General features: G+C 45.0%; 2 protein-coding genes across 4 annotated transcripts; one reads left to right on the plus strand and one right to left on the minus strand.

Moving 5' to 3' along the window:
- Nucleotides 1-755: 755 nt before the first annotated feature.
- On the plus strand, nucleotides 756-2920 carry LOC123122753 (auxin-responsive protein IAA30). The gene is made up of 4 exons (XM_044543093.1): nucleotides 756-1266; nucleotides 2075-2413; nucleotides 2524-2585; nucleotides 2668-2920. Exons 1-4 carry the CDS (start codon nucleotides 947-949, stop codon nucleotides 2703-2705), a joined length of 759 nt encoding a protein of 252 aa, XP_044399028.1. The 5' UTR covers nucleotides 756-946; the 3' UTR covers nucleotides 2706-2920.
- Nucleotides 2921-4246: 1326 nt separating this feature from the next.
- Nucleotides 4247-11224, minus strand: LOC123122752 (F-box/LRR-repeat protein 17). Of its 3 annotated transcripts, none has more exons than XM_044543092.1 (12): nucleotides 10547-11224; nucleotides 8912-9013; nucleotides 8266-8410; nucleotides 8000-8184; nucleotides 7608-7712; nucleotides 7381-7478; nucleotides 7036-7271; nucleotides 6888-6954; nucleotides 6725-6810; nucleotides 6191-6281; nucleotides 4580-4656; nucleotides 4247-4500 (listed from the first exon to the last, which is right to left on the minus strand). In XM_044543092.1, the coding sequence occupies exons 1-10, from the start codon at nucleotides 11041-11043 to the stop codon at nucleotides 6228-6230; spliced, it is 1575 nt and encodes a 524-aa protein (XP_044399027.1). In that variant the 5' UTR covers nucleotides 11044-11224; the 3' UTR covers nucleotides 4247-4500; nucleotides 4580-4656; nucleotides 6191-6227. The 3 variants fall into 3 exon arrangements, with proteins under 3 accessions (XP_044399027.1, XP_044399026.1, XP_044399025.1); XM_044543091.1 differs by having other exon boundaries at nucleotides 4580-4678; XM_044543090.1 differs by lacking the exon at nucleotides 6191-6281 and having other exon boundaries at nucleotides 4580-4678.
- Between the last annotated feature and the right edge of the window lie 11401 nt (nucleotides 11225-22625).

Here is a 22625-nt window from a genome sequence, read left to right on the forward strand (position 1 = left end):
TAGGCGGACGGGGAGTGGAAAGTGGCGGAGTGGGGGCATGGCTACTAGGCGGACGGGGAGTGGAAAGTGGCGGTGGCGGCGGGCAGACTGAGGAAAAATGTAGATGGTAGGGTTTCGGTGTTGGCGGTCAACTTAAATAGCCGGGTTAGGCACTACGCGGCCTGCCGGAGTGGCACCACGCGGCGACATCGGTCCGACGAAGGGGACGTGCTTCGAACCGCCGGGTTTCCACGTGTTTTCACGCGGGACCCCGTTGTCAGTCCGACGGGCGGAGACGCCCCATATCAGTCCCATATTTGGGCTGGATATAAGGGGTGCCGGTCAGCTCGGTCGTTTGAGGCCCGTTTGAGGTGCCCGTCTGGGTCAGATTTTCATGACCGGTTAGTGAGCGGGCGGGCCGCCAAAACGTTTGAGGGTGGTTTGGGTTACCCGGTTGTAGATGCTCTAACAAGTACGTAGTAATATGAAATTTATATGTCAGGTCAGAAAAGAATGTTGAGATGGTTCGTTGCCAGCATGTGCCACTTTTTTTGGGGGGCGATTCGCATGTACCACATTAATACTACTGCCATACTTGCGTTTGCGTGTATGGGCTGACGGTACGATACGTTGCACTGACACAACCATCGGCAGCACTCCATGGGAATGGAGCGTGTACGTACCATCTAACCTACTTTGGCAGGGACAAGGCCAAATTGCATACGTATCCTGTTCATTCCGATATCATATAGGGATCTCTATTATATGCTACGCCACTTCCGGCTAAGAGGGAACCATACTCTTTTGTAACCATCCACCCGGCCGCCATTATCTCATTCTTCGTCCCCTCCCTTCTATTTGTGCTCACAAGCCAAACCCAAGCAGCAGCAGACACGCGAAAGCAAACACACAGGGAGCGAAGAAGAAACCCAGCTAGGGGCGTCTGGTGCATTGGCGCAGGAGACCAATGGCGGGCCTCGGGTTTGAGGAGACCAAGCTCCGGCTCGGCCTGCCAGGCGGCAGCAACGAGGCCGAGGAGGCGGCCGCCGCGGTGAGGAGCTCCGGCAAGAGGGGCTACGCCGAGACCATCGACCTCGTGCTGAAGCTGGAGCCAGCGTCGGCGGCCGCGCCGCCGTCCGAGGACGACGAGGAAGTGGCCGATGGTGTCGCGGAGGCGCAGCCCTCTCCGGCTGCTGCCGACGGGCAGTTGAAGCGGTCGCCGAGCCAGTGCAGCGTGGTCACCGCCGCGCAGCCGGACGCGGACCCCGAGAAGCCGCGCGCGCCCAAGTACGTCCTCGTCGCCCCTCGTTAATTTGCATGCGAATGTGATTCCCTGTTACGTACTAGCTCGCTCCAAAAAAATCTCAAGGCCCTCCCGTGCTTCTCAAAGAAGAGGATCGTTCATAGTTCTTAGGCTGAATGTGATCTAATTTTCGGAAGAAAAAGGTAGTGCGTACTAGCATGTTTTAGAATTAGCCGACAAAAAGGAAACTAAGCTTTTATAATTACAACATCATGCGTGCATGCTTCACTCTAGCACACAGATTTTAGCATCATGCACGCTCGTGTGAGGGGGAAAAGCACTTTTGCACCAGCGTTTCCGGGGGAACATTTGGATCTGAACTGGATACGCGGGTACTCCCTCCGTTTCTTTTTAATCTGCATATAAGGTTTGGTCAAAGTCAAACTTTATCAATTTTGACTAAGTTTATAGAAAGTAATATCGAGATTCATAATATGAAATCAATATTATTAGATGCATCATGAAATTAATTTTTATACGATATAGTTTTAGTATTGTAGATGTTGATATTTTTTCCTATAAAGTTGGTCAAACTTTACAAAGTTTAACTTTGGCCAAATCTTATACGCTGACTAAAAAGAAACGGAGGGAACGCATGTGGTGGGGGCAACAATGGCACGGGGAGAACCGCAGCTAGTGCCGGCCCTGCCGACACGATAAAAAGGAACCTACTATTTCCCCCTGCAAACTGTCTCTGCACTAGCACTGCACGTCCTCGTCGCCATCATCATCGTCATCACCATCATCCATGTGAACAATTATGAATTGACTGATTGATGTTTGGCGGAGCAGGGCGCAGGCGGTGGGGTGGCCGCCGGTGCGGTCGTTCCGGAGGAACATGCTGGCGGCGACGGCGGAGAGAGGGGGGGCGGCGCTGGTGAAGGTGAGCATGGACGGCGCGCCCTACCTGCGCAAGGTGGACATGGGCACCTACAAGAGCTACCAGGAGCTGTCCAAGGCCCTGGAGAAGATGTTCAGCTCCTTCACCATCGGCAACGACTGCTCGCAGGCTCAGGGGATGACGGGCATGAACGAGAGCAAGCTGGTGGACCTGCTCAACGGCTCCGACTATGTGCCCACCTACGAGGACAAGGACGGCGACTGGATGCTCGTCGGCGACGTCCCCTGGGAGTAAGTAATTGGTTAAAGCGCATGCATGCATGCATGTTTTCTCTTCTCATGTTGGTGTTACTCACTTACAAATAATCTCTTCTTCTTCTTCTTCCTCTCGTTCGTGGCAGGATGTTCGTCGCGTCCTGCAAGCGCCTCCGGATAATGAAAGGATCAGAAGCCATCGGCCTGGGTCGGTGCCCTCTTAATTGTCAGATTTACATGTGCATGCTCGACTACCGTTTGCTAACTCCCTTTGCCTTCTGTTTTTTCAGCACCAAGGGCAATGGAGAAATGCAAGAGCAGGAGCTGACCGTTTGCTACCAATTCAAGATTATGGCTCTGCTTGCCCAACTATGTACCATACTATACTGCGTACTCCTACTTCCTATGTTTTATCTTGTTGTTATATATGTGTAGTATGTATACGTGAGAAAGATGTCATCGGCATGTCACTGTTGTTTACGTACAATCAATAGTATTTTCGTTTAGCACGCAGAAAAGGCAGAAGATGCCCTTCCATTACTATGCAAAAAAGAACAAGTCAGATGGTGGCTACCCTACCACTACCGGTTGCACTGCAGGGATCTTGCAGTTTGTCCAACAGCAGCGCTCAATTATCATGGTGCCGTTGGACAAATAATCGCCCGGCAGCCTTGTTTAATTATGATTATGAAGCTGCTCCGTGGTGTCCAGGTTCATTCCTCTGTGTTAATTAGACGTGTGTGTACACAAGAAACATTGCCAACGTTTAATGCGCTGGTGGTGTGGTGCACACTCAAAACGCCCATCTCCATATATATATATATACTCCCTCCGTCCGGAAATACTTGTCATTGAAATGGATGTATCTAGATGTATTTTAGTTGTAGATACATCCATTTCCATCCATTTTGATGACAAATAATTCCGGACGGAGGGAGTAACTCTAAGCCAGCTAAAGGAGGGGACATGCCATGTGCACAGGGATATGGGAGCTCATGTTCTTATACAAATTTGCTGCATAGCTGTATTCTATGGCAAGAGTACGATATATTGCTCCCAGATTATAAGCAACCGAATGAAAGGGTGCAAGGCTGGCGAAAATGAAGTGCCATTATTGGCAGCAACTTTGGTTCGCTCCTTCCATCTACCATTCTCCGTACGGGTGAATATAGTATCCAAAAGTTGCTTGCGAGTTGAAGGTATGTTACGTTATGCATGGCATGTTTGCTTGGGGGATCTTGTGTCCGATGTCCCCTCGTGATGATGACAAGCTTCAAGAAATCTGGTGGTTTACAATTGCTCCAACTAGAGCAAGCAAAAGAATCTTGCCACATTATTTTCCTCCGTCTGGCAAGTCCTATCAAGTGGCAAGATAGCCGACATAAAAAGCGATAACTTTCTGAATTTTCTCCTCACACCTTAAGGGGAGGCATTTCAGCAAGCATCCGGTCTTATAAGGCCTTGTACAATGGGAGGTGCTTAGAGAGATGCTTAAAAAAATAAACCGGATTTTTCTGAAGCACCGATGCCTATTTCTACAGGAGAGACGCTTAGTTAAGCGTTCTAAATAAACCGGATTTTTCTAAAGCACCAATGCCTATTTCTACAGGAAAGACGCTTAGTTAAGCGTCTATCCTGTACAAATAAGCACCGGTACTTAAGAAAAGCCTGGTTTATTTCTCTAAGCACCTCCTATTGTACAAGGCCTAACAGGCTAAGATTGATTTTATATCTGTCTGTACCAAAAGCAATGCAGCTGAACATGCCTGGCAAAACAGTATAAATGATACTAGTTACATATGGATACAATTGCACCAAAAAAATATGGAAAATAGTTACATATCAATTAGGCCAAGCGGAGTACCGATGGAAACCCAAAACCAGTTGATGCAAGTTTCACTTCCATGTAGCAGCTTATACAACAGGCACATTACATATTATGGGTTTGGAGGTGCACAAAACAAATAAATAAATACTCGCCAATTGTCTAATTTCACAAATCAGAGTGCGCACAATGAGCGGTTCTCTAGCTATGGTTATGTGATTGTTATTATTAATCAAGAATCAAGATGAACAATGCACTCCGACCGCTTGAATCCAATCCATATTTTGTCCTCCGGTAACTGAAACAAACAGAAGAATCAGCACATGCAATGGTAGGATGCTTAGGAGATATCACGAGATACGTGAAATGATGCTTGCCTGCTCTTGTGGGAACTGTGACAGTTGAACCCGCTTCGAACCATCTGCTAGCCGCTTGCATGGAAGATGTGGTTCAGCTGCAGCGAACTCATTCAGAACCTGGCAAAATTTGTGGCAATACATTGGAAAACGAAGACACGGGTAATGCTCTTTCACCTTTGTTGACCAAGTGATAGCTCAGATGCAAAATTGTAAACATAAGTTGGCGGGTTTTCTTTACTGTACCAGTTAATTTGTTGGGTGCCACTATCTTCTGTAAGTGTGCTGCTGTGCTTGAATTAATAAATTATTGAACTCAATTTAGCTCTTTCAGTACGTTTCCGTTTCAAAATTCCAAACTAAATTCTACTCTGGTTCATGTTTGCGTTAACTATGCAGTAACATGTGTGAAGCTTGAACCAATGGCCAACTACCGGTAAATTATGATATATGGCACAAAAATGTTGGCTAACAGCATTATATATAACTATGACTTCATTTCAGAGTTTACCACCAGAATGTATCTCCACTACACTCTTAAGTGCCAAGAGTAACAAAAGCAACTAACTTTGTCATTTTTAACTTAACGAATTATATGGTAACCTGATACACCATTAAACATTGCCTGACATATGGATAGCATGGCGAGTCACGGCCATCACTACTAACTTGATATATCTAACATCCACATATAGCCAGATTGGTGCCAGTAATGTTTAGGATTATGACAAAAATGATACAAGGTGACGATACTATGGATGGTAGATCAAGTGCCAACCTGATAGGAGCAAGAACTCAAAACCGTCAGGAGATTGATGAGTGTACCTAGGTTTTGGGTATACAGGTGGGCTTTAGTGGTATCCCTCATGTGTGTTGTTTGGGCCTGTAGACCTACAAAGTTAGGGCCCAGGATGTCACCTAAGCCTGCTATCTCCTTTTAAAAGGAAAATAGAACCTCTCAAATGATACCAGGTCCATATGAGCCCAGGCCAAAAACTAACTTCCAAGTGTGGGAAACAATCAGACAAAAAAATTGGAAACACTTTGGGAAAAAAAACATGGTCCATATAAGTCCAGACCAAAATTCAGTTCTATTTTGGATGATATCTGAAACTGCAAATGTTAGGTAAAATTTCATGATCGTGTATGTGCTCCGTAACAAATACTCTGTAGATTTACAATTAGTATACACTCCTAACTTGTTTTATTTGCATACCATACAAATGGTCAGATTTTTTATCCAAAATTTTCAGGCCCATAATTCGTCATACAATGTGTATATACAATTGTTTTTCTGACTGATACAACTTTGAAGTGATGTTTTTGAATTGTTAACCGGCAGCAGAAAATCCGCAGTTGGGAAGTATGCTACTATATACTCCCTTCGTCCCAAAATAAGTGTCTCAAGCTTACAACTTTGTACTAAAGTTAGTAGAAAGTTGAGACACTTACTTTAGGACGGAGGGAGTACTTTTTTAGGAAGGCCGCAACGACTGCTTTGCGGTGCATAAGAGATAAGGGGTTTGTTACAGCACCTTAGGCTACAACATAGTTACACGCTACATAAGGCAGACTGTAGTAATGTAGATGCACTGTTTCCAATAGTATGATTCCTAAGCTAAAGAAGCTTACGGCCTGATACACCTTCAGCTCCACTGCTTACTCCTTCCTAGACTCCAGTTGATACACATTGCTTCATTAGATTCTTTCTGTTTATCAGTTTCTGAAGGGAAAAAGGCAAGCCAAAAACCAAGAGCAAAATTAAATTATTTTTCCCACCAAATAGGAAAACGTCACTATTTTTTCTAACTGAAATGCAAGTTCAGACAAGAGTAAACTTTTTAATTCAGTTCTGGTTTGTTTGGCTCAATCTAATTCTGCACACACTTACATAAATTGGGTGAGCCAAAAACACTGGTGTGCAACATTCTTAAACAATATAAAGCTAATACTGAGATAGCATATTTCTCACTTCTTTTTTGAGATTATATTTCCCACTTTCTGATTACTGATAGCAAACGGTTACTGCTTAGCACTTCAAACATGTTCATCCAATAACCTTGAAACTACTGGCCAGCACACACAAAGAAAGGAGTTTTGGAAGAAAGCACAAGCTGAAATGAAAGTTTACTTTGGGGGTGAGGAAATGTTTTAACAAAGTAATACCTGGTTTTTTATTGCACCAATCAACATATCTTGGCATCCAAATGCATGTACATTCTTCAGATTTGGGCACTGAAGTAGCAGCCGCTCTGCAAAATATTTAAATTGTTTATAATCGTAAAAGCGGCTACCAACTTTACAGCCTCATGAAAAAGTGACACAATACCTGGGTGTAGATTTGTACAAGTGTTGAGGTTCAGATCAATCAACTCTGGGCATTTCACATACAAAGCCTGCCATATGTGAAATTAGTAACAAGACTATATCCATAAAGGACTTGAGTGAATCTCTGCTGGCAAAATTTGAAGGCTTACATCTATTGCTGAACAGCCCCATAGACTGAGCTTCTTCAAATTATCATGCTTTATGATTAGCTTTTGGCGCATAGGTTGCTTTTTTAAGGTGGGTAATTTTGGGCACAATCTAATCCTTCCATTGATCTCACCAAAATAAGCCCCCTGTTTTTCATTCTGCAAGTTAGAACGTAAGCTCATTCCACAGTCCATGAGCTGAAGAAGTGGCAATTGTGCTGTTGCGGCCTGGATCCCACCTAGAAAACACATAGAGAGATTCTTAACACTGGAACATGTAATGGTTGACTGGCAATTCATTTTCGGTGGAGCAGAAATAATAAACCCTGAAATTCACATAAAGCTTACATGTAGTAATATTTGGGCAGAGAGCAAGGAGCAGCCTCGATAAAGTATGAGGGAACGCCTTGCAGATCATACCAACACCACTATCACTGATGCTAGATCTGAGGTATAATAAAAACGAGTAACTGCATAAGCTAATTTGAAGTATCACGCCGTAGGAAAATAATCATCACCTTTATGTTAATTCCATAACTTTAGTTTTATATCCAAAAGGATATATTAGAGCTTACCCACTTAAATCAAGCAATGCCAAGCTTGCACAAGATCTGACGATAGATGCAACAGCTGCATCTGTCATTTTTGAACCGAGAATCAAGGATAGCATGCACAAGCCCCTGATGAAGCAATAATGAGATTTGAGTTTTGGAGGTTGAAATATTATGAAACTGGAATTATAGTGAGAAGAGAACTACAATACTATAGCTCAGATACAACAAGATTCTGGCTCGGCTACTTTGGGTCAGCCTGAGCGCTGGAAACAGTTTGTTTTTTGTTTTGTCTCGTTTCTAATAAAAATGGGGCAGGGGGAACCCCTTTTCTTCAAATAAAATAAAAAGAACTATAACATTATAGCTCAAATACAAGAAAATTGTGCTAAGAGCATGGTGGGGTAGAAATATACCTGAGGTTGGCACCCTCTAGAGCCGACACAGCTTCATTAGATAGTTGAATTGATGATATGTGCAAATTTCTTAAGTTAGGGCACGATCGGCCCAGGCCATCCATCAAACTAACCAGGTCAGTACATTCAGTACTTTGTTGTGTGAAACACAGGGAGAGCTCGCTCATATTAGGGCAGCTTATGACCTACAACAAATTTGTGTCCAATGAATTCATGCCCACAATAAAGTTGATATAACTGTAAATACTAATAGCACACAATATTACCGATTCCGAAAGGGAGCAAAGATCTGATAGCCAAAGGACATTAAGGCTTGAAGAGCTTAGATTAAGAAAACCAAGATTAGAGCAACCACCGATTTTGAGGATTGAGAGAGAATGCTTCTCTGAAACAAGTCGACTTAGCTCCTCTCTGTTAGAATAGAACAACTTAAGTTAATATAGGAGCTGAACACGGAGATTGTGTGAACCTTCTGTCCATTTGCATGACATTGCTATTGCAAAATCGACGCATATTGAACACAACTTGCATGGCAAGAAAATGGAAAATAGACTAGTTTCATGCAAGCATAATATAACATGGTGTAACAAATCAACCAGCAAAAGATCCAAAAAAATCAACCTGCAATTGCATTACATATAAAAAAATAAGTACAAATCCTCATTTACAAGGTAAAACTAAAATCACGCCTTAACTGTATCTGACCTTGCAAGGTAGGCAAGTATTAGTTGAGAAGCTAGCACTTGAGGAAAAAAAGGGAAGACGCCTTTAAAACTAGTGATTCAAATTATAACAAAGCAAGTGTATTTGATATAAAATAGTGTAAACTAAATAACTAAATTTCAAAAAAGATATATAGATGCCAACATAGCATTTAGGATGTATCAGTAATGTTAGAGATTTACAACATACCCAGTCATATTGTTGATTGCCTTGTCGGCCATGGTGATCTCCAGAGTTTCCAAACTTGGACAGGAAAATGCAAGACATGACAGCATGGTGGCATCAACATCACTGAATCCAACATATACGAACAAGATACATGTCACCAGTGGAACATCTTTTATCGGCATAGGAAACAAACACGGGAGGACTGGAACTAGATTAATTGTCGCTGCAGCCAGATCCAAAAGAATGCATGGCTTTTACTTATCCACTCTCACATCAACTTAGGTGCATATATTAATTGCATTGTAAATAAGCAGGACAGAGAAACATGTACTGAAGCACCAAAGCTAGATTAACCATGTTGTTTCGACCATATCCAGAATATCACAAAGTATTTACTTCACTTTTGCGTCTACTTAAGTGCATATGATTACTTCACTGTGCATAAGCAAGAGCTGGATGCGAAAACCTTTTAAGAGACACAGAAGACAAGCGGTCTTATCTTGTCATTAATAAGGCCCTAACTACACACAAGACACAACAATTACACACATAGAATTCTAAAACCAGATGGTGGCATCTATAATCCTATACCAGAATAACATGAATGATAATCGATGATCAACAACCTGGGATCATCTATTGATCATTTATATAGAATAACGGGTCTAGCAACTACAGCATATGTCACTATGTCAGTATAAGCCAACTTGTCAAATATAAATTTGATCAGTCACAACAAAGAAGACCTGAAAAGGCTCATCTTGTTTGCACTACAAATATATGGATATTCCTTCTATGCAGACAAATACAACAAGAAACATTATCAAATAACTGATTGCAGAAACCAATTTACAGTGCTTTAATTACTAGTGTGTGGTTGTATCCTCACAGGCTCACAACAAGAGATAAGCAACAATAATTTTTATGTTGGGAAATAGCATACTGTTCTCGCGGTAATTGTGCATTTTGCACCACCGTAGACCAACCCATTAATTGTGCATTTTGCATCACCGTAGACCAACCCATTGGTTATGCGCTTTCTACAATCCAACCCAGCCCTGGTGAAGGGTTTACAACTAAAGCACAGGTAAAAGTTCTATAAATCAATCTTGCAGCACCAACAGAATATTGTCCAAAACACAGACATCTCCGAACCCATTACCTACACAACATGAGTTTCATGTGGCCACCAACTCATCCAAGAGCATGTCATATTCAATATCCACAGAGACATGCATGCTCTTTCACAATCAAGTTAAAAAGGCAGACTGTCAGCATTTTCCATGATACCCTCTACTTTGACAAGTTCCTACGCGCAAACACAAATATAACCTACCAGTTAGCAATCCAGGAATAAACATCCTGCAGCCAGTATCAGATCCTACGTCCGTTCACCTTGGAAGTCGTTCAGAAATCCCAGATTCTCGATATACTACTTGTTATTATTGTATTTATATTACGATTTTATTAGGAATATATATACTACTCCTCCAGTGGTTATCTATGTCGTAGCCTTATTAACCATAAAAAAAGCTGTGCATAACAGCTCGTGTCCGGAGCAGGCGGCGATCGAAGATCCAGCATCGATCTGGCCAGATCGCGTCAAATTCGCATCGCATGGGACAAGATTTGTTCAGATTCGCCCGGGTCCCTCACCTTTCCATGTGGAGGACGAGGCGCGAGAGCGCGGCGCACCGGGGGAGCAGCGCGCCGAGGAGGCCGGCGGCGGCCGGGCGGAGGCGGAGCTCCTCGGCGACGCGCCAGACCCGGTCGGCGCAGTCGCGCCAGGCGCGGCTGACGGCGGCGGCGTCGAGGACGCCCCTGGGGCCGAGCCGGCGCAGGACCTCGACGACGAGGTCGACCGGCACGGCCCTCCCGCCCAGCTCCATGGTGCGGCCGTCATGGTCGGGCCTGGGCTTCTTCTCGGGGGAGGAGGGCTCGTCGAAGGAGAGGGCGCGGCGGAGGCGGGTGTCCCCGCCGGAGGAGGAGGGCGAGGGGGAGGGGGGCGCGGCGCCGTCGGCGGCGGCCGGGGAGGGGAGGTTGCAGACGTGGCCCTTCTTGGGCTGGCCGCATCGGCCGCAGTTGTAGCTGCCCCGCGTCTTGGGGCGCGGCGGCGGGGGCGGCTTGGCGGGCAGCGAGGAGGAGGAGGACATGGGGTTAGGGTTTGCCCCGGCGCGGCTAGGGCTGGGGCGCGGAGGGGAAATAGCGGGGGAGGGGTGCGGCGGGAGATTGGGGAGGGGTTGGCGCCATTTTTTGGGGCACGGCACCGCAGGAGGAGACCCGGTGGACCGGATGAGATGGTGTGGCGGAGATGAGCCGAGCCCCGCCGCGGCGTGAGCGCCCACGTCGACGTGCAATGCAACCCGCGGCTGGCTGGCTCGAGATTGATTTTCTTTTTTCCTTTTTTCTTTTCTTTTCTTTTGTTGTTGGCAACAAAGGCTGAACGACCGAGGATGATGCAAAAATTCGCACGTGCTTTCGGTGGGAACTGGTGCGGGTTTCCGGCTTGCGCTGCAGGCAGCTCCTGCCGTTTTTCTTCCCTCTTTTGGCTGGTTGAGAGGGAAGTTCGGGTTTGGTGCGGTTGCGCCTCCTTTGGCCCTACTTCCTTGGAACGTCCGCGAATCGATTGACCGGGCAAAATCGGCATTCTCCAAATTTGAAAATGTAATGTAACAACACTCGAGCTAGCGAACACAAGGAACATGGCTCAGCGCATTTTCTTTTTTTTTCGGGGGAAAAGGGATTATTATTAATCACTCAGGAGCCAGTTCAATCTTACAAAGGTCAGGGATATCACCTGGACCTGAACCCAGCCACACGACAGTGCGGCATTCAGTTCTACCAAAGGAGGCAAGATAATGGCTTATGCCATTCTGCTCTCTACGTACATGCACTAGCTTAACTAATCTCCCTTCTGCCATGAGCCTCTTAATTTGGTTCACAAGCATGAAGTAATAGGACCGATCTCTCTCTTCTCCTATGATCATGTTGAAAGCAACAAGGCAGTCTGTTTCCACTACGATAGGTTGCTGCGTCCATTGTAGGGCAAGGTTCAGGCCCTCCATACATGCAAGCAATTCGGCCTCTAGGAGTTCCGCACATGACCTCAGTTCTCTGCATGAGGAGAATATGACCTCGCCTGCACTATCGCGCAGAATCATACCCGCTCCAGCCATACTGGTAGATGCACAGAACGAGCTCTCGACGTTGATTTTTCTCCAGCCTGCAAGTGGAAGTGTCCATCGAGGTTGCGGCCCAGCTGCAACAGGAGCATGTGATGTGGGTTTGGTCTACACCACTACATCGACCACTTGCTTGCCCTTCACTGGATCTGCACTTGGGTTATTTTGTATGCCCACAAGTGAGTTGACATAGCTGAGGAGGAACCGTTTGGATGCTTCGACCGGGGGTGGCTTCTTGTGGTGTGTCATCTCGTTTCGTACGTGCCGGCAGCGCCATAGAGTCATCATGAGTTCCATCCTCTCCGTGTCAGGAAGTTCGCAGAGAGTTTGGGCGAGCCACTCCGAGCCCGTCCTCTGGAATGACGACGCAGCTGGAATCCTCCATCTCTCAGCCATAGCTTGCCATAACGCCACCGCCCTCGGGCACCTGCAAAAGGCATGAAACGTGTCCTCCAGCTCCATAGCGCAGAGAGTGTTGGGAACGTAGCATGCAATTTCAAATATTTCCTACAATCACGCAAGATCTATCTAGGATATGCATAGCAACGAGAGGAGGAGAGTGTGTCCACGTACCCTTGTAGACCGAAAGCGGAAGCGTTAGTTTAACACGGTTGATGTAGTTGAACGTCTTCTCGATTCAACCAATCAAGTACCGAACGTACGACACCTCCGAGTTCTGCACACGTTCAGCTCGATGACGTCCCTCGAACTCTTGATCCAGCAAAGTGGTGAGGGAGAGTTTTGTCAGCACGACGGCGTGGGTGACGGTGATGGTGAAGTGATCCGTGTAGGGCCTCGCCTAAGCACTACGACAATATGACCGGAGGCGTAAACTGTGGAGGGGGGCGCCGCACACGGCTAGGAATCAATGTTATGTGTTCTAGCGGTGCCCCCCCCCCACATATATATAGGTGGGAGAGGGAGAGGGGCTACAAGGGGCGCCCCAAGTAGGAGTAATCCTACTTGGGCGCCTCCTCCAAGTCAGCCTCCCCCCTTCCATATCCATCGGAGGTGGAAGGAAAGAGAGGGGGAGGGGAAGGAAAGGGGGAGGCCGAATCCTCCCCTTTCCTTCTCCCTTCCATTCCTTTCCTTCTCCTCCTATTCGGCCTATAGGGGGCGCACCAGCCCCTTTTGGGGCTGGTCTGTCCAACTCTTGGCCCATTAGGCCCATATAGCTTGCCGGGGGTTGCCCGGAACCCCTTTCGGTGACCCGATACATACCCGGTACCCCCAAAACACTTCTGGTGTCCGAATACTGTCGTCCTATATATGAATCTTTACCTCTCGACCATTTCTAGACTCCTCGTCATGTCCGTGATCTCATCCGGGACTCCGAACAACATTCGGTCACCAAATCACATAACTCATATAATACAAAATCGTCATCGAACGTTAAGCGTGCGGACCCTACGGGTTCGACAACTATGTAGACATGACCGAGACACCTCTCCGATCAATAACCAACAGCTGAACCTGGATGCTCATATTGGTTCCCACATATTCTCCGAAGATCTTTATCAGTCGTACCGTAATGACAACATACGTTATTCCCTTTATCATCGGTATGTTACTTGCCCGAGATTCGATCGTCGGTATCTTCATACCTAGTTCAATCTCGTTACCGGCAAGTCTCTTTACTCGTTCCATAATACATCATCCCATAACTAACTCATTAGTCACATTGCTTGCAAGGCTTATTATGATGTGCATTACCGAGAGGGCCCAGAGATACGTCTCCGATACTCGGAGTGACAAATCCTAATCTCGATCTATGCCAACCCAACAAACACCTTCGGAGATACCTGTAGAGCATCTTTATAATCACCCAGTTACGTTGTGACGTTTGATAGCACACAAGGTATTCCTCCGGTATCCGGGAGTTGCATAATCTCATAGTCGAAGGAATATGTATTTGACATGAAGAAAGCAATAGCAATAAAACTGAACGATCAACATGCTAAGCTAACGGATGGGTCTTGTCCATCACATCATTCTCCTAATGATGTGATCCCGTTCATCAAATGACAACACATGTCTATGGTTAGGAAACTTAACCATCTTTGATTAACGAGCTACTCTAGTAGAGGCTTACTAGGGACACTGTGTTTTGTCTATGTATCCACACACGTATCAAGTTTCCGGTTAATACAATTCTAGCATGAATATAAACATTTATCATGATATAAGGAAATATAAAATAGCAACTTTATTATTGCCTCTAGGGCATATTTCCTTCAGTCTCCCACTTGCACTAGAGTCAATAATCTAGTTCACATTGCCATGTGATTTAACACCAATAGTTCACATCTTTATGTGATTAACACCCGTAGTTCACATCTCCATGTAACCAACACTCAAAGGGTTTACTAGAGTCAATAATCTAGTTCACATCGCTATGTGATTAGCACCCAAAGAGTACTAAGGTGTGATCATGTTTTGCTTGTGAGAGAAGTTTTAGTCAACAGGTCTGCCACATTCAGATCCGTTTGTATTTTGCAAATTTCTATGTCTACAATGCTCTGCATGGAGCTACTCTAGCTAATTGCTCCCACGTTCAATACATATCTAGATTGAGACTTAGAGTCATCTAGATCGGTGTCAAAGCTTGCAACGACGTAACTCTTTACGACGAACTCTTTATCACCTCCATAACCGAGAAACATTTCCTTAGTCCTCTTAGGTAACTAAGGATAATTTTGACCGCTCTTCAGTGATCTACTCCTGGATTACTATTGTACCCCCTTGCCAAACTCTTGGTAAGGTACACAATATGTCTGGTACACAACATGGCATACTTTATAGAACCTATGGCTGAGGCATAGGAAATGACTTTCATTCTCTCTCTATCTTCTGCCGTGGTCGGGCTTTGAGTCTTACTCAAATTCACACCTTGCAACACAGGCAAGAACACTTTCTTTGACTGATTCATTTTGAACTTCTTCAAAATCTTGTCAAGGTGTGTGCTTTTGAAAGTCCTATTAAGCGTCTCAATCTATCTCTATAGATCTTGATGCCCAAAATATAAGTAGCTTCACCGAGGTATTTTATTGAAAAACTCTTATTCAAATATCCTTTTATGCTATCCAGAAATTGTACATCATTTCCAATCAACAATATGTCATCCACATATAATATTAGAAATGCTACGGAGCTCCCACTCACTTTCTTGTAAATACAAACTTCACCATAAGTCTGTATAAAACCATATGCTTTGATCACCACATCAAAGCGTATATTCCAACTCTGAGATGCTTGCACCAGTCCGTAGATGGATCGCTGGAGTTTGCACACTTTGTTAGCACCTTTAGGATCTACAAAACCTTCTGGTTGCATCATATGCAACTCTTCTTTGAGGCATCTATTAAGGAATGCAGTTTTGACATCCATTTGCCAGATTTCATAAAATGCGGCAATTGCTAACATGATTCGGACAGACTTACGCACGCTACGGGTGAGAAAGTCTCATCGTAGTCAACCCCTTGAACTTGTTGAAAAACCTTTTTGCAACAAGTCGAGCTTTGTAGATAGTAACCCTACCATCAGCGTCCGTCTTCCTCTTGAAGATCCATTTATTCTCAATGGCTTGCCGATCATCGGGCAAGTCCACCAAAGTCCACACTTTGTTCTCATACATGGATCCTATCTCAGATTTTAGGGCCTCAAGCCATTTTGCGGAATCTGGGCTCATCATCACTTCCTCATAGTTTGTAGGTTCGTCATGGTCTAGTAACATGACTTCCAGAACAGGATTACCGTACCACTCTGGTGCGGAACGTACTCTGGTTGACCTACGAGGTTCGGTAGTAACTTGATCTGAAGTTTCATGATCATCATCATTAACTTCCTCACTAATTGGTGTAGGCATCACTGGAACTGATTTCTGTGATGAACTACTTTCCAACTCGAGAGAAGGTACAATTACCTCATCAAGTTCTACTTTCCTCCCACTCACTTCTTTCGAGAGAAACTCCTTCCATAGAAAGGATCCATTCTTAGCAACAAATGTCTTGCCTTCGGATCTGTGATAGAAGGTGTACCCAACAGTTTCTTTTGGGTATCCTATGAAGACACATTTCTCCGATTTGGGTTCGAGCTTATCAGGTTGAAGCTTTTTCACATAAGCATCGCAGCCTCAAACTTTAAGAAATGAAAGCTTAGGTTTCTTGCCAAACCACAGTTCATATGGTGTCGTCTCAACGGATTAAGATGGTCCCCTATTTAACGTGAATACAGCCGTCTCTAAAGCATAACCCCAAAACGATAGTGGTAAATTGGTAAGAGACATCATAGATCGCACCATATCTAATAAAGTACGGTTACGACGTTCGGATACACCATTACGCTGTGGTGTTCCAGGTGGCGTAAGTTGTGAAACTATTCCACATTGTTTCAAATGAAGACCAAACTTGTAACTCAAATATTCGCCTCCGCGATCAGATCGTAGAAACTTTATTTTCTTGTTACGATGATTTTCCACTTCACTCTGAAATTCTTTGAACTTTTCAAATGTTTCAGACTTATGTTTCATCAAGTAGATATACCCATATCTGCTCAAATCATCTGTGAAGGTCAGAAAATAACGATACCCGCCGCGAGCCTCAACACTCATCGGACCGCATACATCGGTATGTATTATTTCCAATAAGTCAGTGGCTCGCTCCATTGTTCCGAAGAACGGAGTCTTAGTCATCTTGCCCATAAGGCATGGTCCGCAAGCATCAAATGATTCGTAATCAAGTGATTATAAAAGTCCATCCGCATGGAGTTTCTTCATGCGCTTTACACCAATATGACCTAAACGGCAGTGCCACAAGTATGTTGCACTATCATTATCAACTTTGCATCTTTTGGCATCAATATTATGAATATGTGTATCACTACGATTGAGATTCAATAAACCATTTATATTAAGTGTATGACCATAGAAGGTTTTATTCATGTAAACAGAATAACAATTATTCTTTGACTTAAATGAATAACCGTATTGTAATAAACATGATCCAATCATATTCATGATCAACGCAAACAACAAACAACATTTATTTTAGGTTCAACACTTATCCTGAAGGTAAAAGGAGTGTGCGATGGTGATCTTATCAACCTTGGAATTATTTCCAACACACATCGTCACCTTGCCCTTAACTAGTCTCTGTTCATTTTGCAACTCCTGTTTCAAGTTACTAATCTTAGCAACTGAACCGGTATCAAATACCCTGGGGTTACTATGAACACTAGTAAAGTACGCATCAATAACATGTATATCAAATATACTTTTTTTCACTTTGCCATCCTTCTTATCCGCCAAGTATTTGGGCTAGTGATACGTCTCCAACGTATCTATAATTTATGAAGTATTCATGCTATTATATTATCCATCTTGGATGTTTAATGGGCCTTACTATGCACTTTAATATTATTTTGGGACTAACCTATTAACCCAGAGCCCAGTGCCAGTTTCTGTTTTTTCCCTTGTTTTAGTGTTTCGCAGAAAAGGAATATCAAACAGAGTCCAAATGGAATGAAACCTTCGGGAGCGTGATTTTTGGAACGAACGTGATCCAGGAGACTTGGAGTTGAAGTCAGGGAATCTTCGAGGTGGCCACGAGGCAGGGAGGCGCGCCTGCCCCCCTGGGCGCGCCCCCACCCTCGTGGGCCCCTCGTGGCCCCCCTTACCGACATCTTTCGCCTATATATATCCATATACCCTAAAAACATCGAGGAGTAGAATAGATCGGGAGTTCCGCCGCCGCAAGCCTCTGTAGCCACCAAAAACCAATCGGGACCCTGTTCCGGCACCTTGCCGGAGGGGGGATCCATCACCGGTGGACATATTCATCATCCCGACGCTCTCCATGACGAGGAGGGAGTAGTTCACCCTCGGGGTTGAGGGTATGTACCAGTAGCTATGTGTTTTATCTCTCTCTCTCTCGTGTTCTTGAGGTGGTACGATCTTGCTATTATAGTTGGATCTTATGATGTTTCTCCCCCTCTACTCTCTTGTAATGGATTGAGTTATCCCTTTGAAGTTATCTTATCGGATTGAGTCTTTAAGGATTTGAGAACACTTGATGTATGTCTTGCCGTGCTTATCTGTGGTGACAATGGGATATTCACGTGATCTACTTGATGTATGTTTTGGTGATCAACTTGCGGGTTCCGTGACCTCGTGAACTTATGCATAGGGGTTTGCACACGTTTTCGTCTTGACTCTCCGGTAGAAACTTTGGGGCACTCTTTGAAGTACTTTGTGTTGGTTGAATAGATGAATCTGAGATTGTGTGATGCATATCGTATAATCATACCCACGGATACTTGAGGTGACATTGGAGTATCTAGGTGACATTAGGGTTTTGGTTGATTTGTGTCTTAAGGTGTTATTCTAGTACGAACTCTATGATAGATTGAACAGAAAGAATAGCTTCGTGTTATTTTACTATGGACTCTTGAATAGATCGATCAGAAAGAATAACTTTGAGGTGGTTTCGTACCCTACCATAATCTCTTCGTTTGTTCTCCGCTATTAGTGACTTTGGAGTGACTCTTTGTTGCATGTTGAGGGATAGTTATATGATCCAATTATGTTATTATTGTTGAGAGAACTTGCACTAGTGAAAGTATGAACCCTAGGCCTTGTTTCAACGCATTGCAATACCGTTTGTGCTCACTTTTACCACTTGCTACCTTGCTGTTTTTATATTTTCAGATTACAAAAACCTATATCTACCATCCATATTGCACTTGTATCACCATATCTTCGCCGAACTAGTGCACCTATACAATTTACCATTGTATTGGGTGTGTTGGGGACACAAGAGACTCTTTGTTATTTGGTTGCAGGGTTGTTTGAGAAAGACCATCTTCATCCTACGCCTCCCACGGATTGATAAACCTTAGGTCATCCACTTGAGGGAAATTTGCTACTGTCCTACAAACCTCTGCACTTGGAGGCCCAACAACATCTACAAGAAGAAGGTTGCGTAGTAGACATCAGGTAGTTCCGCTTCCAGTGACCATTCCCTTTGTAGTAGAAGCACTCAGTTTCAGGCTTAGGTCTAGTGATGACCCACAAGTATAGGGGATCAATTGTAGCTCTTTTCGATAAGTAAGAGTGTCGAACCCAACGAGGAGCAGGAGGAAATGACAAGTAGTTTTCAGTAAGGTAATGTCTGCAAGTGCTGAAACTGTAAGTAGCGAGTAGTTTGATAGCAAGATAATTTGTAACGAGCAAGTAACGATAATAGTAACAAGTATGCAACAAGGTAGCCCAATCCTTTTGAGGCAAAGGACAGGCCAAAACGGTCTCTTATGATAAGCAAAGCGTTCTTGAGGGTACACGGGAATTTCATCTAGTCACTTTCATCATGTTGGTTTAATTCGTGTTCGCTACTTTGGTAATTTGATATGTGGGTGGACCGGTGCTTAGGTGTTGCTCTTAGTTGAACAAACCTCCTACTTATGATTAACCCTCCCGCAAGCATCCGCAACTATGAGAAAAGTATTAAGAATAAATTCTAACCATAGCATTAAACTTTTGGATCCAATCGGTCCCTTACGGAATAGTGCATAAACTGGGGTTTAAGCTTTTGTCACTCTCGCAACCCACCATCTATTTACTAATCCACAATGCATTCCCTTAGGCCCTAATATGGTGAAGTGTCAGGTAGTCGACATTCACATGACACCACTAAGGGAATCACAAAATACATACCATCAAAATATCGAACGCATATCAAATTCACATGATTACTTGCAACATGATTTATCCCGTGACCTCAAGAACAAAAGTAACTACTCACAAATAATGAACATGCTCATGATCAGAGGAGTATTAAATAGCATCATGGATCTGAACATATAATCTTCCACCAAATAAACCATATAGTATTCAACTACAAGATGTAATCAACACTACCAGTCACCCCTGTTGGGTAACGCGGTAATTTCAAAAAAATTCCTACGCACACGCAAGATCCATCTCGGTGATGCATAGCAACAAGAGGGGAGAGTGTTGTCTACGTACCCTCGTAGACCGAAAGCGGAAGCGTTATGACAACGCGGTTGATGTAGTCGTACATCTTCACGATCCGACCGATCCTAGTACCGAAAGTACAGCACCTCCGTGATCTGCACACGTTCAGCTCGGTGACGTCCCACGAACTCTCGATCCAGCTGAGTGTCGAGGGAGAGCTTCATTAGCAGGACGGCGTGATGACGGTGATGATGAAGTTACCGGCGCAGGGCTTCGCCTAAGCACTGTAACGGTATGACCGAGGTGGATTATGGTGGAGGGGGGCACCGCACACGGCTAAGACAATGTCAACTTGTGTGTCTATGGAGTGCCCCCCTCCCTCGTATATAAAGGAGTGGAGGAGGGGGAGGGCCGGCCCTCTATGGCGCGCCCTGGAGGAGTCCTACTCCCATCGGGAGTAGGATTCCCCCCTTCCCTAGTTGGACTAGGAGAGGAAGGAAGGGGGAGGAAGGAGGAAGGAAAGGGGGGCCGCCCCCCACCCAATTCGGATTGGGCTTTGGGGGGCGCCCCCTCCTAGGCTCCCTTCTCCTCTCTCCCACTATGGCCCAATAAGGCCCATATACTTCCCGGGGGGTTCCGGTAACCTCCCGGTACTCCGGTAAATGCCCGAACTCACCCGAAACCATTCCGATGTCCAAACATAGTCATCCAATATATCGATCTTTATGTATCGACCATTTCGAGACTCCTCGTCATGTTTGTGATCTTATCCGGGACTCCGAACTACCTTTGGTACATCAAAACACATAAACTCATAATACCGATCGTCACCGAACGTTAAGCGTGCGGACCCTACGGGTTCGAGAACTATGTAGACATGACCGAGACACGTCTCCGGTCAATAACCAAATAGCGGAACCTGGATGTTCATATTGGCTCCCACATATTCTACGAAGATCTTTATCAGTCAAACCGCATAACAACATATGTTGTTCCCTTTGTCATCGGTATGTTACTTGCCCGAGATTCGATCCTCGGTATCTCAATACCTAGTTCAATCTCGTTACCGGCAAGTCTCTTTACTCGTTCCATAATGCATCATTCTGCAACTGACTCATTAGTCACATTGCTTGGAAGGCTTATAGTGATGTGCATTACCGAGAGGGCCCAAAGATACCTCTCCGACAATCGGAGTGACAAATCCTAATCTCGATCTATGCCAACTCAACAAACACCATCGAAGACACATGTAGAGCACCTTTATAATCACCCAGTTACATTGTGACATTTGGTAGCACACTAATTGTTCCTCCGGTATTCGGGAGTTGCATAATCTCATAGTCATAGGAACATGTATAAGTCATGAAGAAAGCAATAGCAAATAAACTAAACGATCAAGTGCTAGGCTAACGGAATGGGTCAAGTCAAACACATCATTCTCTAATGATGTGATCCCGTTAATCAAATGACAACTCATGTCTATGGCTAGGAAACTTAATCATCTTTGATTCAATGAGCTAGTCAAGTAGAGGCATACTAGTGACACTCTGTTTGTCTATGTATTCACACATGTACTAAGTTTCCGATTAATACAATTCTAGCATGAATAATATTTATCATGATATAAGGAAATATAAATAACAACTTTATTATTGCCTCTAGGGCATATTTCCTTTAGTCTCCCACTTGCACTAGAGTCAATAATCTAGATTACACAATAATGATTCTAACACCCATGGAGTCTTGGTGCTGATCATGTTTTACTCGTGAGAGAGGCTTAGTCAATGGGTCTGCAACATTCAGATCCGTATGTATCTTGCAAATCTCAATGTCTCCCTTCTTGACTTGATCACGGATGGAATTGAAGCGTCTCTTGATGTGCTTGGTGTTGGGGATCGTTGCAGAAATTTAAAAAAATTCTACGCATCACCAAGATCAATCTATGGAGAGACTAGCAACGAGAGAGAGGGGAGTGCATCTTCATACCCTTGAAGATCGCGATGCGGAAGCATTACAAGAACACAGATGAAGGAGTCGTACTCGTAGCGATTCAGATCGCGGTTGATTCCGATCTAAGCGCCGAACAACGGCGCCTCTGCGTTCAACACACGTGCAGCCCGCTGACGTCTCCCACGCCTTGATCTAGCAAGGAGAGAGGGAGAGGTTGGGGAAGACAACTCCAGCAGCAGCACGACGGCGTGGTGGTGTTGGAGCAGCGTGGTACTCCGGCAGGGCTTCTCCAAGCACCGCGGAAGGAGGAGAAGGTGTTGGAGAGGGGGAGGGCTGCGCCTTGGATGTGGTGCGGCTGCCCTCCCTCCACCCCTCTATTTATAGGGCGAAGGGGGAAGGGGGCCGACCCCTCTAGATGAGATCTAGAGGGGGGCGGCGGCCAAGGGGAGGGGGCTTGCCCCCCAAGCCAAGGGGGGCGCCCCCTTTAGGGTTCCCCCCAACCCTAGGCGCATGGGCCCTAGGGGGGATGGCGCCCAGCCCACTTAGGGGCTGGTTCCCTTCCACATACAGCCCATAGGGCCCTCCGGGGCAGGTGGACCCTCTCGATGGACCCTCGGAACCCCTTCAGTGGTCC

Source organism: Triticum aestivum, chromosome 5D (assembly GCF_018294505.1).
Source record: "Triticum aestivum cultivar Chinese Spring chromosome 5D, IWGSC CS RefSeq v2.1, whole genome shotgun sequence".
NCBI classification, from domain to species: Eukaryota; Viridiplantae; Streptophyta; class Magnoliopsida; order Poales; family Poaceae; genus Triticum; species Triticum aestivum.

What these genes read in the sequence shown, in the direction of transcription:
- LOC123122753 (XM_044543093.1), top strand. Translation starts at nt 947, where the DNA reads ATGGCGGGCCTCGGGTTTGAGGAGACCAAGCTCCGGCTCGGCCTGCCA. An exon ending in GAGAAGCCGCGCGCGCCCAA is followed by an intron (nt 1,267 to 2,074) that starts GTACGTCCTCGT and finishes TTGGCGGAGCAG; the next exon opens with GGCGCAGGCGGTGGGGTGGC. An exon ending in ATCAGAAGCCATCGGCCTGG is followed by an intron (nt 2,586 to 2,667) that starts GTCGGTGCCCTC and finishes CTGTTTTTTCAG; the next exon opens with CACCAAGGGCAATGGAGAAA.
- LOC123122752 (XM_044543090.1), bottom strand. Translation starts at nt 11,043, where the DNA reads ATGTCCTCCTCCTCCTCGCTGCCCGCCAAGCCGCCCCCGCCGCCGCGC. An exon ending in CTAGAGGGTGCCAACCTCAG is followed by an intron (nt 7,713 to 7,999) that starts GTATATTTCTAC and finishes TTGCTTCATCAG; the next exon opens with GGGCTTGTGCATGCTATCCT. An exon ending in GGGGCTGTTCAGCAATAGAT is followed by an intron (nt 6,955 to 7,035) that starts GTAAGCCTTCAA and finishes CACATATGGCAG; the next exon opens with GCTTTGTATGTGAAATGCCC.